Consider the following 14891-nt stretch of genomic DNA (forward strand, 5'->3'; position numbering starts at 1 on the left):
TACCAAACATGTGGTATCACTTGGCATGGCAAAGTCAAGACATTTCCAGCTGGAGCTGAGCAAAACTAAAGATTATTTAATTTCTACTACTCCCTTGTAGAGGAGGAAAAGTAAGTTTTCCTCCCTTCCCAGGTTCTTGGCTGAGATGTCCTATAATAAAAGACAAATTGACAGGAGAGAAATAGAAGTTTAACAGCATATATACCTCCTGTATACACACATAGGGAGAGACCCAGGAAAACCGAGAAATTTCCTGAAATTGCCCAAGCCACTACCTTAAAAGTCATACCCAGGTAAAGATAAAAGATGTTGGTATGGGGAAAAAGCCATTTATGGAGGATATCAGGAAAAGTACAGTAAAAAAAAAAAAGGTATAGTAGTTGTGCAGGTTTAAGTCCTTGCCCTCTCCATTGATAAGAGTTTCTAGAAAGGGAGATACACTTATAAATGGAGATTTACCATTTATAAATGGAGACTTACCACTTATAAATGGAGATTTACCATTTATATGTAAGTTTCTCTTACAAAAGCGTAACTTCTACCCAGTTTTCAGAGGTTGACCTGTGTCTCTTAAGAATAACCAGTTCACTGCTGACAGAGTTCAAGAGGTGGAAGACAGATTTAGGAAAATTAACCACACCTCCCCTGAAGCCCAGTTGAAGCAGACAGGCAGAGTATTAAAGACACCATTGCCTTTCAGATCAGTCTTTTTCCAGTGGCAACTCTGTCTATGCTTCCTGCCCTGCAGAGACCAACTGAGCCACAGGTTCCTGTGAGTACAACGTCTCGTTTCCCTGTTCTGTCCCAGCAGGATTCCCCACTGCAAGGCAGTGGACAGCAAAATAGCCAAGCAGGTCAAAGAAACTTCACCAGCAGTATTGAGCCCAGGCTGCTGTATGAGAGAGTGGAGAAACTGGTGCCCAGGCCTGGTAGTGGCAGTTCCTGGGGGCCCAGCAACTCAAGATCCCAGCCTGGGTCCCACCCTGGGTCTCAGAGCGATTCTGGGGAGCTCTTCAGAGTGAAATTGTCATCCAAATCCGATGACTATCCATCTCAGTGCCTCAAAAATGCAGTGAAAAAACCTGAAGATAAGAAAGAAGTTTTTAGAACTCTCAAGCCTGCTGATTTGGCTGTACTGGCCAAAGCACTTCAAGAAGTGGAAGATGTGAGACCCCCACACAAAATGGCAGACTATTTCTTACCCAGTGAGGAGTCAGGGATGACAGATGAGGAAGGCAATGATGTAGAACAAGAAGGGGTGAGGAACCCGCCTCTGGACCAGAGGACACCAGAGTAGCATCATCTCTGAATCTGAGCAATGGTGAAACAGAATCCATGAAAACCATGATTGTCCATGATGATGTAGAAGGTGAACCAGCAGTGACCCCATCCAAGGAGGACACTCTAATTGTCCACCAGACTCAAGCTGCTGGTAGCACATTCTAGAAACACAACTCTTCCTCCTCCTTTACACCTTTTATAACCCCCAGATTAGTACAGATTTCTCCATCTAGTGGGACAACAGTGACTTCTGTGGTTGGATTTTCCTGTGATGGAATGACACCGGAAGCCATAAGGCAAGATCCTACCCAGAAGGGCTCTGTAGTCGGTATGAATCCCAACACTAGGCAACAAAATGACACCCCAGAGATTCATAAATGTAAGAAGAGAATTAACTCCAAGATTCTGTGTGTTGCCTTATAAGGAGTGAATTTGCCAGTGGGTACAGAGTGGCCTGATGCTCCTGGACAGAAGTGGCCAAGGGAAGGTATATTCTCTGATCAACCAAAGGCGACTTCAGCAAATGGATGTCCTTGTAGGCTTGAATGTCTTCATGACAATATCTGGCAGAAAGGAAAAGTTACATGGCTACCATTTGTCCTGGTTAAGAAATAAAATATTTCACAATGATTCAGAAGTTGAGAAGAAGCAGGGATGGACAGCTGTATAGGATTTGGAAGGATGCGTACAGTACAAAGTTGTAAAATATGAAAGAATAAAATTTCTGGTAATTGCTTTGAAGAGTTCTGTGGAGGTCTATGTGTGGCCACCCAAACCATATCACAAATTTATGGCCTTTAAGTCATTTGGAGAATTGCTACATAAGCCATTACTAGCGGATCTCACTGTTGAGGAAGACCAGAGTTTGAAAGTGGTGTATGGATCCTGCGCTGGTTTCCATGCTGTTGATGTGGATTCAGGATCAGTTTATGACATTTATCTACCAACACACATGAGTCCACACTCTGTGATCCAGTGTGTTATCCAGCCCCATGCAATCATTATCCTCCCCAACACAGATGGCATGGAGTTTCTGGTGTTCTATGAAGATGAAGGGGTTTATGTGAATGTTGTTGGAAGAATCACCAAGGATGTGGCTCTGTAGGGAGAGATGCCAACATCTGTAACATATATTTGATCCAATTAGATGATGGGCTGGGGAGAAAAGGGTGTAGATATCCGATCTGTGGGAACTGGTCACCTGGATGATGTGCTTATGCACAAAAGGGCTCAAAGATGAAAATTCTTATCTGACAACGACAAGGTCTTCTTTACCTCTGTTCAGTCTGGTTGCACAGTCAGGTTTATTTCATGATGTTAGGCAGGACTTCTGAGCTGGTAGAAGCAGTGCGATAAGGATTGCTGGCCCCAAGTTTTCAAGATCCTGAGAACTTGGAATTCCTTGCAACTGAAGCTCAGAACTACACTGCTGTAGTCCAGGAGAGGTGTGTGTGCAGACACAATTTGTGGAGTTTTGTTTTGTTTTGTTTGCCACTTCCTTTCTGTACCTCTAACCAGCTTATCGCCTGTCTCTTCTTTTTTCTATTCAAAAATAAATCAAGGCTACAATGCATCTGGTGCTGTTCACATTCTAAAAAATAAAAATGAAAAAATAAACAGCTCAAGATAATCCTTGTGACAAAGAGGCATATTTTGAGATGGCAAATTGTTCCTTTTAACCCGAATGGTGGTGACATAACTATTGCCCTCACTGGTATAAGGATTTAGCAGACCAGGTTTATATTCAGACTTTGTCATTTGTCATGACCTTCTATATTATTCACCTTGTGGAGCCTTATCTCCCTCATCTGTAAAGTGGGGATGATAATAGAACACATGCTATTGAGTTATTTTAGGATCCAAAGAGATAATATGTGTAAGATACCTACCACATGGTAGGAACTCAGTAAATAATAGTGTCTCCCCTACCGTCAGAGGTGAGATCGGTGGTGGGTAAGGAGTAAGATTAGTTAGCAATTGCCTTATAACTGAGGGTGGTGATGGAGTACTCACTTCAAATTACTGATTCCATGAACTGATCAAAATCATCCCCTTTGCCTATCTGCCTTTGGGTGAGTTTCTCAAAACAAACTAATTCTATCTTCAAATAATGTAAATCTATTAAGATGATGTTCTCCAATAATTTATTTACTAAAAGGTGTTACAGTGAAAGAAAAGAAATATTTAAAAAGCAGGGTATTTTGTGTTAGTAGGGATCAGTTTGTGCGTTCATTCAGGGGCTATTTACAAGTGCGCATTCTATGGAGAGCTGCATAGCCATACAGCACCTCTCTTCCTCCCTGACCCCTTGCCCAAAGGAGTAAGGGTTTAGGTGATCGATAGCAATAGCAACTGTTGACCTCCCAGTCTGCTTAACACTGGAGAATCTGCTTCTTGGATCTGAAGGAATAGAGCAATAACATATGCAGAACTCATCTTTGTGAAGCACATTTTTAGGAGAGAGAATTAAAATCACAAAAGAACCATTTTAGAGCAAATTACAGTCTTATACATCCTAAATCATATATTTAAGTGGAGAAGAACTTAAAGGAATGGAGCAATCAAAGGGAGAATGACTAATGAGGGCATTTGAGATGATCACATTGGACTGTACCGATTACAAAGCACTTTGTCTAAATGTTAATTTATCTTTACAAAAATGATACAAGGTACATACTATGAGTCTCACTTTAAACATTCAGAAGCTGGGGCTCAGGGAAGTTAAAATACTTGCTCTAAGACTCAAAGTTAGGAAGTATAAGCTAAGGTTTGAGCCCAAGTCTGTGCAACTTCAAATTCTGTCACCTGGCAGCTCTGGAATGTTGGACACAATGGTGAAAATAGGGAAATGGGAAAAATAGGAGGCTGTGTTAGGCATAATGCCTAGGGAACCACCTAAAGTATAGTGACTTGGGAAGAGGTAGTCTCTGGTGATGCCAGTACCAATCCAGTTGTCAAGGATGGCTGAGATGCAGTTGGGCCTGAAGCAAAAGTGGCTGCCTGCACCTTGACCTAAGATTTCCCATTTCAGACAGGGAGTGATAGCGGGTTTCTTCTATGAACCTATGGACTAGCTTTTGTTAAACTAACCTTGAAAATTATTTTCTTAAACTTTGGTCACAGCCTGCAACCAAGAAGGGAAACCTGGTTTTCCTTTCTTCCATCACTTCATATTAAATCATCTCAGCTGTTAAGTTAAAGGAGAGACATTTAAGATTATATTTTACTGTCATCAGTTTTCCTGTCTGCCACAACTGTTCAAAATCCACCTTAGTGTATACTGCATTGATTTATGAAAGGACAATATTCATTGGACATGTTTTTCATATCTATAGTTTCATTTATATAGTAAGTAGAAGTAGATTTTTTTGAGCCAAGAACAACCTTCCATTAAAGTAATTCAGTAGCATTGAGTTCTTTAGCAATGAACATCAAACCTTGGTAAAGATTTAAAGTAGAATAAGAAACATTAAGGGCCCAATTTAGGAATAACATTTTGAGGTTTTACATAATAATACAGAGGTACTTTTCTTCATAATATTAGAAAGTATTTTTTCCATGTAAATACATCTAGCAGAGTTTTCTTTGATCATTTTCTTTCCTTTTGAAAATTAACTGATATGATTTGAAAAATGAAAGTTCTGTTTATATTAACTGCACCTAACCAAAGGCCAGCAGTGTTTTATGGCTACAAACCCTCCGTTATGCCTCCTATGCTGAGCCTGAATTCACTATTTACATGTACAGACTAGTTAGGTATAAAATATTCCTTAATACTTTTTTTTTTTAAGCAATGTATGTGCTTATGTGTTACTTTTACATTCTGATTATAAGTCAGAAATTTGCCATCTATACTGATGTAGAGAGAAGTGTGAAATATACATTCATGGAAGAATTTGGAAAACTATTATATTCTTGATATCCAAGCCAGTGGACTTAAAGCAAATCATAATCACCTCACGACGTTTTGTTGTCAAAGTCAGTGTCTTGTCCAGTATAACTCACTGCATCCTTTGATATAGCACTGTCCAATAGAACTTTTTGTCATAACAGAAATGCTGTTTAATATGCTGTAATACCATAGCCATTACTCACATGTGCCTACTGCACACTGGAAATGTGGCTGCTGTGACTGAAGGCATAAATTTTAAATTTTCTTTAATTTTGATTTTAATTGAGCCACATGTGGTAAATGGCTGCCATATTGGACAGTGCAGCAATATATTCATTCACATACTGTTTGTCTCACATATAAAGATATTTACTGTTGGGGAGCCTGAGTGGCTCAGTTTGTTGAGCATCCCACTCTTGATTTCAGCTCAATTCATGATCCCAGGGTCGTGGAATTGAGCCCTACGTTGAGCTCTGTGCTGAGCATGGAGCCTGCTTGGGATTCTTTCTCTCTCTCTCTCTCTCTCTCTCTCTCTCTCCCCTGACTCTCTCCTCTGACCCTCTTCCCTGCTCACGTGATCACTCTCTCAAAATTAAAAAAGATACTATTTAGAAGCCAATATAGTGGCCTTTAATTGCTTTTAAGGAACAGATGGAAGCCTCAGTTTGTTCTTGAAAGTAATTGCTTCAAGCCAAGCAGATCTGGGGTGGGAAATGTGCAAATATTTCAACTGAGTTCGCTACTCAGATTGTTTATTTCTTTATTCACTCAGAAAATATTCATGAAGCACCTAGTAAGTGCTCTGCATTGTGCTAGGTGCTAAGAATGCAAGAGGTTCAATGTATGTGCACTGCCTTCAAGAAATTGCCAAGTAGAAAAAGTGGACAGAAAGTTAGTAACAAACTTTCATACAGAAGACAGAGAATGAGTCAAAGATGACTGGAGGTTTTAGTCTTGAGTGACTGCTAGAGGGTGGATATTGTCACCAATAGAGGAGACACTGGAGGAGAAGAAGGAGGATGAGGAAGAGGAAGAGTAGTCTAATTGGACCACCTGGGGTTAAGGTGTCTAATGTTAGACATCCAGACTGCATGTCCTAAAGGCAGTTGGATATTTGGGTCTATATCTAAGGGAGATATCTTGAGATGCAGATGTCAGAGTTGCTCCTAGTTGAAGCCAAGAGACAAAATGCAGTGCGCAAGGAGGTAATATAAATAAAGAGCAGAAAGTGAACAACCTTGAAGAAGTACCCACAGTTACAAAGAAAACATTCAGTTAGAGTAAACTGGCTTATAAATTTGGTCAAAGACTGAAAAAATTTAAAAATATAGATGATAATCTTCTAGGAATTTTATTTTTAAATGATGTCAGGGCAAATTTGTAATTAACTCTATGTGACTTGATGCTGAAAGTCAAGCCATTAAGAAATACATAGTAAGTATTTTATAGCCCCATCATATGACTGAATTTACTCATTAAGTAGTTGTTTTATGCAATTTAAATCAATACTTCCTAAATGGTATATATTTTGATATCCAAAATATAATTTTTTCAAACTTTTCTTAGTTTTCTACCATTAAAAATAAATGATGTAAGTAAATTGATTTTTTTGCTGGGTCCTGTGAAATATGAGTGGAAAAATTTTAGCCATTGGATCAGTATTGACTTTTTGAAACCTTGCAGAAAAATCCAGTTATTCTGTTAATTTCTTGTCTTTTGAATAAATTGAGAGGGCTTCACAGGTACCATTTTGTCACTGCATTGCTTTTCTAAGGACATGCTTTTTATCATATCTGTTATCAGACTCCAGTTTCTCATTTTGTGGACTGATGGGGCCTGTAAAAGAAAAACTCTTGAAAACAAAATACATTTCTATAACAGATCCTCAGGAAATTTTTAAGGCTGAAAAAGTAATTTCAATATTAAAACCCAGATTCTCATTCACTCATATTCTGTCCTCCCCCTCCCCTTCTCTCTCACCGTCCACTCATTTGTTAAAAAATAAACTAGTACTTAGACTTCAGTGCCAGGAAGCTGCATTCTCACCTTGGGCATCGAAATTCTAATTTTGACAGAAATGAATCGTTAATGAGCCAAAGAATGCAGAGTTTCTCTAATTACAGGAAACAAAATTAAATTTGGCCTGAAGGCATTTCATTTTGTAATTGCAGTTGGTTTAAAAATTAAGATTCACTCATACACGTTGGCAGGTTTTGTTTTGTTTTGTTTAGTTTTGTTTTGTTTTTTAGCTTGCTTTGCTCACCACTGTTCACCAGAGGCATTGAAACCTGAAACAAACTTCATTCTAATGAGGGTCCAGATTATTTATTTTATAGATACTGTGCAGAGCAACTTTCTCTGTAGGAATAACAGCACCTCAAAGATTGATGATGTTATATATTAAGAAAAATAGATATTTGTTCTGTTTTGAACCTTATTTTTACTGTGTAATAGAAAACTTAGATTTAAATGGAAAATAAGATGTGCATACCATTTCTCTTTTCATCTCTTTATAGAAGTGTTCAAGGCCAAATAAGAGTTTCTAGAATGGAATCCCTGTGTGCTGAACCTGCTGCTCCTGCCTCAGATGTACGTACATAAGAGAGCCGTAGGGCAAATGGATGGATCCTTATCCTTGTAACATTGATTCTTTCATTAATGTATGTTGCCAACATAAAAAAAGACTTTAATTTTGAGAAGTATCCCATCTAGGCATAGCACTTGAGTGGTGTTCCACAGCTGCCATTTTGTAGCCATTTCTTATTGGGAGCCAGCAACCACCGTACTTGTGTTGGGGAGCCATAAGGTCTTGTCCCCTTCAGGGTCCTTCTAACCACACTAAGAATCAAATCAACATGAGACAGATTAATGGAAGAGAATCAAATTTATGAATGTACATACAGGGAACCCACACAGACATGGAAACTTCAAAGAAGTCAAGCAAAATGAGGTATATATGTCATTATATATGTCATCTGAACTAAGAAAAAGGGGGTGGGGATCTGGGACTTCAAAGGGAAGGAATGAAATCCTTAAGAAGAATGAAAAAGAGTAAATGTTTGGTAAACAAATATTTTCTGGGCCACTCAGAAACAATGGGACACACAGAGGACTTTGATCAAACAGGCATTGCTAGGTTCCTCCCTATACCCCATTCCTAGCTCATGGTATACTGTAGTTATCTATGGAGATAGCTCTCTTTCTGTGGTATACTGTAGTTATCTATGGAGATAGCTCTTTCTGGAGCAGGGCCTCTATCTAATTTTTTTTAAGCAGTTGTCGAGGAGGTAAAGAGTTTTTCCTGAATCTGCTGGATTTTGATTGCTTTTTAACTCAAAATAGTCTTCATGTCAAGGTGGCCCATCTTGGGGCAGCCTGCCCTTGGCCCCCAGCACTTAGGATGGTCCTTGTAGTACCTTTAAAAAATAAGCTAAGCTCTATGCCATTGCTCAAGATCTTTTAGACTTGTGAGTACATTTCAAAAATAATGTGAGTAGGCTCATGAGACTGCATCATCCCATCATGGGCAGCATCCAGCTCCTAATTAGCCTAGATTGTCCCCATCTTTTTCCTAAGCCACGGAATGTGTCGTTCATTTATCCATTCACCAGATGTTAGTAGAGAGAATCTTAGGGATGCACATTAATAGAAATATTTATTAGAATCTTAAGGATGCACATTAATAGAAATATGAAATCTGGACCTGCTCTCAGTGATCTAAAACTGTAGTCTGGCAGATAAGGTCAAACTTCAAGAAAAAAGGCATACAACAGAAAAAGCCTACCAGAAAGCCTTCCCTGTGGATGGTGTTCCACCTTACCTGCCACTCCATGGGTGCCCATGGCACAGCTTCTTGGCTGGATCACTGCAGTGGTGGTTGTGCTGCAGAGAGAAAAATGGCCTAGGCTTCAGAAGATAAGGGTCAATTCCTGAATGATTCTGGCATGTACCAATTTTGTGACCTGGAGAAAGTTATTTCCCCATGGAAAGTCTCCATCTCCCCATCAGTAAAAGAGAAGTGGTCATCTGCCAGGCTTTCTCATCTGAATGTGACGAAGGAATGTTCAAAGGAACCTCATTTATCAGTGTATTTTTTGTATCCCTGCAATAGAATGAAGCTTCTATGAAAGCAGGACTGTCTTGTTTATCAGCATATCCCCAAATATCTTGAACAAGGCTTACCACACGTAGTAGGAACTTATAAATATTAGATGCACAAACGAATATTGTATGTCACAGCACTGTATTATTTTTATAGCATTCTTCAAATGTACAGTAAAGGGATTCCAAGAGCAGTATAGATAAGCTGGATGGGTGGACTCTCACTTTGGTTTTCAGGCCTGTATGTGATTTTGTCTGAAAGGATTTGTGTGTTTCTGGGACTATGCAGACAGCAAGTCATTTTACTATTTAAGCTTTTCTGTAACATGGGAGATACTGTGAGCACATATTTTAAATATAAAGTGCTGATTTTGGACTGCATTTTCCAACTATTGCTCATTGTAGGGGAGGAGAATTTACCATTCCAAAATATGTCTCTGGCATAAGGATTATTTTAGGCTGAATATTTTTAAGAAAGTGCAAGCACAGGAGAAGCTCAGAAAATTGAGTAGAAGTTACCCTTTTGTAAGAGACATTTACATTTATAAGGAAAATCTCCATTTGTAAGGGTGTCTCCCTCCTTGTACCAGGAAGAGGAGGAAGAGTCTAAATCACTAGAAACTCATCAATGGAGCAAACGACCATTTAGATCTGCACAAGACTCGTACCGTTATTACTGTGCTTTTCCTGCTCACCTCCTATAACTGACTCCCCCAGTCCCAGCATCTTCTTTTGTCTTTACCTGGAGATGGTATTTAAGATGATGACTTCAGTCATCTTGGGGAATCACTCAGTTTTCCTGGGTCTCTCCTATGTATGTATGTAAGATATATCCGTGTTTAATTTTCTCCTGTTAATCTGTCTGATGCAAATTTAATTCTTAGACTAGTCAGAAGAACCTTGAAGGATAACAAGCTACTTGTACGTAGGTAAAACTTTCTGAACACAATACCTCTGCTTAACCTAACATTCTGTTCAAGAAAGTATGAAATGGAGGAAATTACATAGAAAAAGGCTAATTTAAACAGAGCAGTGTTCTGTTTACACGCAAACTAATTGCAATTATGCTAGGAAAAGAGGCCAAGACATCCATATAGCTCTGGCTATCAGTCTGGCATCTATGCAGTTGCCAGCCTTGCCTCATCAGTCAGTCAACAGATATTTACCCAGGACCTGCAGTGTGTAATGTGTGAACAATCCAGAGTCCTTCGACTTACTGTGTTTTGAGGAACTTAGTGTGTTTTGAGGAAAGCTGGATTTAAAAATTCTCACTTTATAAAACTTATAAAACCTAAGTAATTATAGCATTTAAAGGTACATTTTTTAAAGAAACCCATAATCCCACCACCATGGCACAATTGCTATTTACTTTGCTTATTCCCATTCAGTCTTAGTCTACCAGCATATGTGTTTTTCACTTAGTGATAATGATAGTTTACATGCTACTCCACAGCTTTGGCTTTCACTTGTAACCCTGTTTCATCTTTCTCTAATCCTAATTATAATTATTTCAATAACTGTATAGTATTCCATGGAATTGAAAAACTTCTTCTTCTAATGAATATGGAGTGCTTGGGACCAGATTTAACGTTCCTGCCCCAAATGACAAAATGTATGAAATAACAGTTTTCAGGATAGTGTACATCAGGCAACAAAGGACAGGGACTCTTAAGAGATGGGAAACAATCAAATGAGCCCTACAGTTGCCACAGCTTACTACAGGTGACACATCTGCTCCTCTTCACTGGTATCTTTTTGCTTCTAAAATCGTTTTTTGCTTTGTTTTTTTCCAGGCCAGTTACCATTGCTGCACATGATTCTGTCATTTTAAGTTTGAGTTTAGTGACTTTATATTGATAGACTAAATAAAATATATGAACACATAAAAATGGACATCTTAATCAACACCCAAGTATCCACATTTCTATTGAAACTCGTCCAGGAAGCAGAAAGCTAGTGATTAAATTGATAAATGACTGTGATGAAAAGCAGAAGGAAGAGGACAGGGAAAGAAAGGTCATATCGCATCTCAGTGAATACCACCCACCAGCATATCTTTCTAAATATTGAAAAGATTGTCACATCCCCAGCAACATATTGCTTATCTTAAGGAGTACAAAACACACTGCCCTTGAACAGGGAGGTTGTACAATTTCCTGAATTTCAAATGCTGGGATTTGATCTGGATCAGTGTGTTTCAACAAGCAGGTTCCTTATACAAAAATTGGCATAGAACTCTGTCTTAATCCAGTCCAAAAGCAACAACAACAACAACAACCAAATAACAAAACAAAACAAAACAAAACAAAAAAACCCAAACACTAAAATTTTCAGCAGGGATGTAAAAGATTCCACTGCTAACCTAGGCACTTACATTTCATATGAGCAGTGGGCTGCAGACTATTCAAAAAGGACCCAGTTGTTAAGGAAGTTGAAGTGGATCACTAAAATAGGAATATAATGTATGCAGCTTAAAGCAGGAAATGGTTTAAAAGAGCGCTGGGTTTGGAGTCATTGGATTCTTGTTTTTAAATTTTTTTAAGTTTATTTATTTATTTATTTATTTAGAGAGAGAGAGAGAGAGAGAATGTGCAAGCAAGGGAGGGGCAGAGAGAGAAGGAGAGAGAGAATCCCAAGCAGGCTCCGTGCTGTTCAGCCTAGAGCCTGTTGTGGGGATCAATATCAGGAACCTTGAGATCACCATGACCTGAACTGAGATCAAAAGTCAGACGTTTAACCAACTGGGTCACCCAGGTGCCCTAGTATTAATTCTTCTTTAAATGGTTATAATTCTCCAGTGCAACCATCTGGGCTTCCAGATTTCTTTCGGGGGAAGTTTTTCATTACAAATTCAATTACTTTAATAAAGGACTACTCAAATTATTTATTTCATATTGGATGAACATAGTGGTTTGTGTTTTTTGAGAAATTGGTCCATTTCATCTAAGTCGTGAAATTTGTGTGTACAATTGTTTATAGTATTCTCTTATCATATTGATGACTGCTTGGCCTGTAGTGATAGCCTCTGTTTCCTTCTTGATATAGGTTATTTGTGTCCTCTTTTTAATTTTAATAGTCTTGGTAGAGAGTTATCAATTTTATTGAACTTTCAAAGCTCAAGCTCTTTGTTTCATTGATTTTCTTGTCTATTTTCAATTTCATTGATCTCTGCTCTTATATAATTTCCTTCTTTCTATTTGATTTGGGTTTATTTTGCTCTTCTTTTTCTAGGTTCTTTAGGTAGGAGCTTAGATTACTGAAACTCTTTGTCATTTCCAACATGTGCGATCAGCGCTATACATCTCCCTCTAAGTGCTCCAGCTAAGCCCCACAAGTTTTCATATCTTCCATTCAGCTCAATGTACTTCTTTCATTTTCTTTAAGATTTCCTTTATGATTATTTCGAAGTGTGGTGTTTAATTAGCATGTGTTTTTTAGTTTCCAAGTGTTTTGAGAAACTCCTGTGCAAATGTCCTCTTCTTATAGGGATACCAATAAAACTGGATTTAGGGTCTTCTCTAATCTAGTATAATCTCATTTTAACTTGATTACATATGCAAAGACCATATTTCCAAATAAGATTACATTTACAAGTTTCGAGGACTAGGATCTTGATATCTTTGGGGGCCATTATTCAACCTACTACAGGGATGTGTTTTTTTAAATTATAGAACAAAGTATTGGGAAAAGATCCTCCTTTTTCTTTAATTTTTTTTTTGAGGTGGGTCTTATATTCCCTTTATTTTTTTTAATTTAATTTTTTATTTTTTTAAATTTACATTCAAATTAGCATATAGTGCAACAATGATTTCAGGAGTAGATTCCTTAGTGCCTCTTACCCATTTAGCCCATCCCCCCTCCCACAACGCCTCTAGTAGCCCTCAGTTTTTTCTCCATATTTATGAGTCTCTTCTGTGTTGTCCCCCTCCCTGTTTATATATTATTTTTGTTTCCCTTCCCTTATGTTCATCTGTTTTGTCTCTTAAAGTCCTCATATGAGTGAAGTCATATGCTTTTTGTCTTTCTCTGACTAATGTCACTTAGCATAATGCCCTCCAAATAATGCCCAAAGCAGCCGGGCAGCAGTCTTAACTTCCAGTTTAATGGAATCAGTGTTGTGCTTCTGTTGGAGATAAGACTTTCCTCCCGTTAGAAATAAGCCCATCGAAACAATCAAAGGAGGGACGCAGGGACTTGGAGCACAGTGAAGCAAGGCTTTAATCCACGTTCTTGCACGAGTGGGCGTGTGATGGACAGGCACACTGGGGCAGCTACAGAAGACAATTTATCATGTTCTTTATATGTTCAAGATACCTGTCCTTTCTCAGGTATGTGGCTTGTTACTATTTTCTACCAGACTGTAACTTGCGTTTTTATCCCCTTACTTAACACAGTCTTTCAGAAAGCAAAAGCTTTTAATTCTAATGAAGTCTGATTTATCAATCTTTCCTTGTATGGATCATGTTTTTGTGTCATATGTATGAGCTTTTTTGCCTGGCCCTAGGTCCTGAGAGATTTCTCTTCTATTTTTTTTTTCCTAAGAGTTTTACATTTATGCCTATGATCCATTGTGAGTTAATTTTTGTATAAGGTGTCAGACTTTGGCCAAGTTTCATTTTTTGGCCTATGGATGTCCAGTTGCTCCAGTGGTTCCTTGGAAGTCCATCCTTACTCCATGGAATTACTTCTGCGTCTTGGTCAAAAATCAGTTTGGGTATATTTGTGAGGGTCTATTTCTGGGTTCTCTATTCTGTTTCATTGATTTGTGTGCCTTTCCTCTACCAATAACCACACCATCTCAGTTACTATAACCATATAATAAGTCTTAAAGTTGGGAAAAGTGATTCTTCCCACTTTACTCTTTCTTTTTTTTCAATTTAATTAATTAATTTATAAATTTACATCCAAGTTAGTTAGCATATAGTGCAACAATGATTTCAGGAGTAGATTCCTTAATGCCCCTTACCCATTTAGCCCATCCCCCCTCCCACAACCCCTCCAGCAACCCTCTGCTTGTTCTCCATATTTAAGAGTCTCTTATGTTTTGTCCCCCTCCTTGTTTTCATATTATTTTTGCTTCCCTTCCCTTATGTTCATGTTTTATATGAGTGCAGTACTCATATGAGTGAAGTCATATGATACTTGTCTTTCTCTGACTAATTTCACTTAGCACAATACCCTCCAGTTCCATCCACGTTGTTGCAAATGGCAAGATTTCATTCTTTTTGATTGCCGAGAAATACTCCATTATATATATATATATATATATATATATATATATATATATATACACACACACACACACACCCCATCTTCTTTCTCCATTCATCCATCGATGGACATTTGGCCTCTTTCCATACTTTGGCTATTGTCGATAGTGCTGCTATAAACATTGGGGTGCATGTCTCCTTTTGAAACAGCACACCTGTATCCCTTGAATAAATACCTAGTAGTGCAATTGCTGGGTTGTAGGGTAGTTCTACTTTTAACTTTTTGAGGAACCTCCATACTGTTTTCCAGGGTGGCTGCACCAGCTTGCATTCCCACCAACAATGCAAAAGAGATCCTCTTTCTCTGCATCCTCGCCAACATCTTTTGTTGCCTGAGTTGTTAATGT

The 14891-nt window shown here is 38.4% G+C and overlaps 1 protein-coding gene across 3 annotated transcripts in view; it reads left to right on the top strand.

Moving 5' to 3' along the window:
* Nucleotides 1-14891, top strand: part of PASD1 (PAS domain containing repressor 1) — a 119514-nt gene that overhangs the window by 87946 nt on the left and 16677 nt on the right. For all 3 annotated transcript variants that reach the window (XM_045473287.1, XM_045473285.1, XM_045473286.1), the window contains one exon: nucleotides 7690-7762. In XM_045473287.1, coding sequence (XP_045329243.1) covers nucleotides 7690-7762 — 73 coding nt within the window. The remainder of the gene's footprint in view (nucleotides 1-7689; nucleotides 7763-14891) is intronic.

The sequence above is a fragment of the Leopardus geoffroyi genome, chromosome X (assembly GCF_018350155.1).
Source record: "Leopardus geoffroyi isolate Oge1 chromosome X, O.geoffroyi_Oge1_pat1.0, whole genome shotgun sequence".
NCBI classification, from domain to species: Eukaryota; Metazoa; Chordata; class Mammalia; order Carnivora; family Felidae; genus Leopardus; species Leopardus geoffroyi.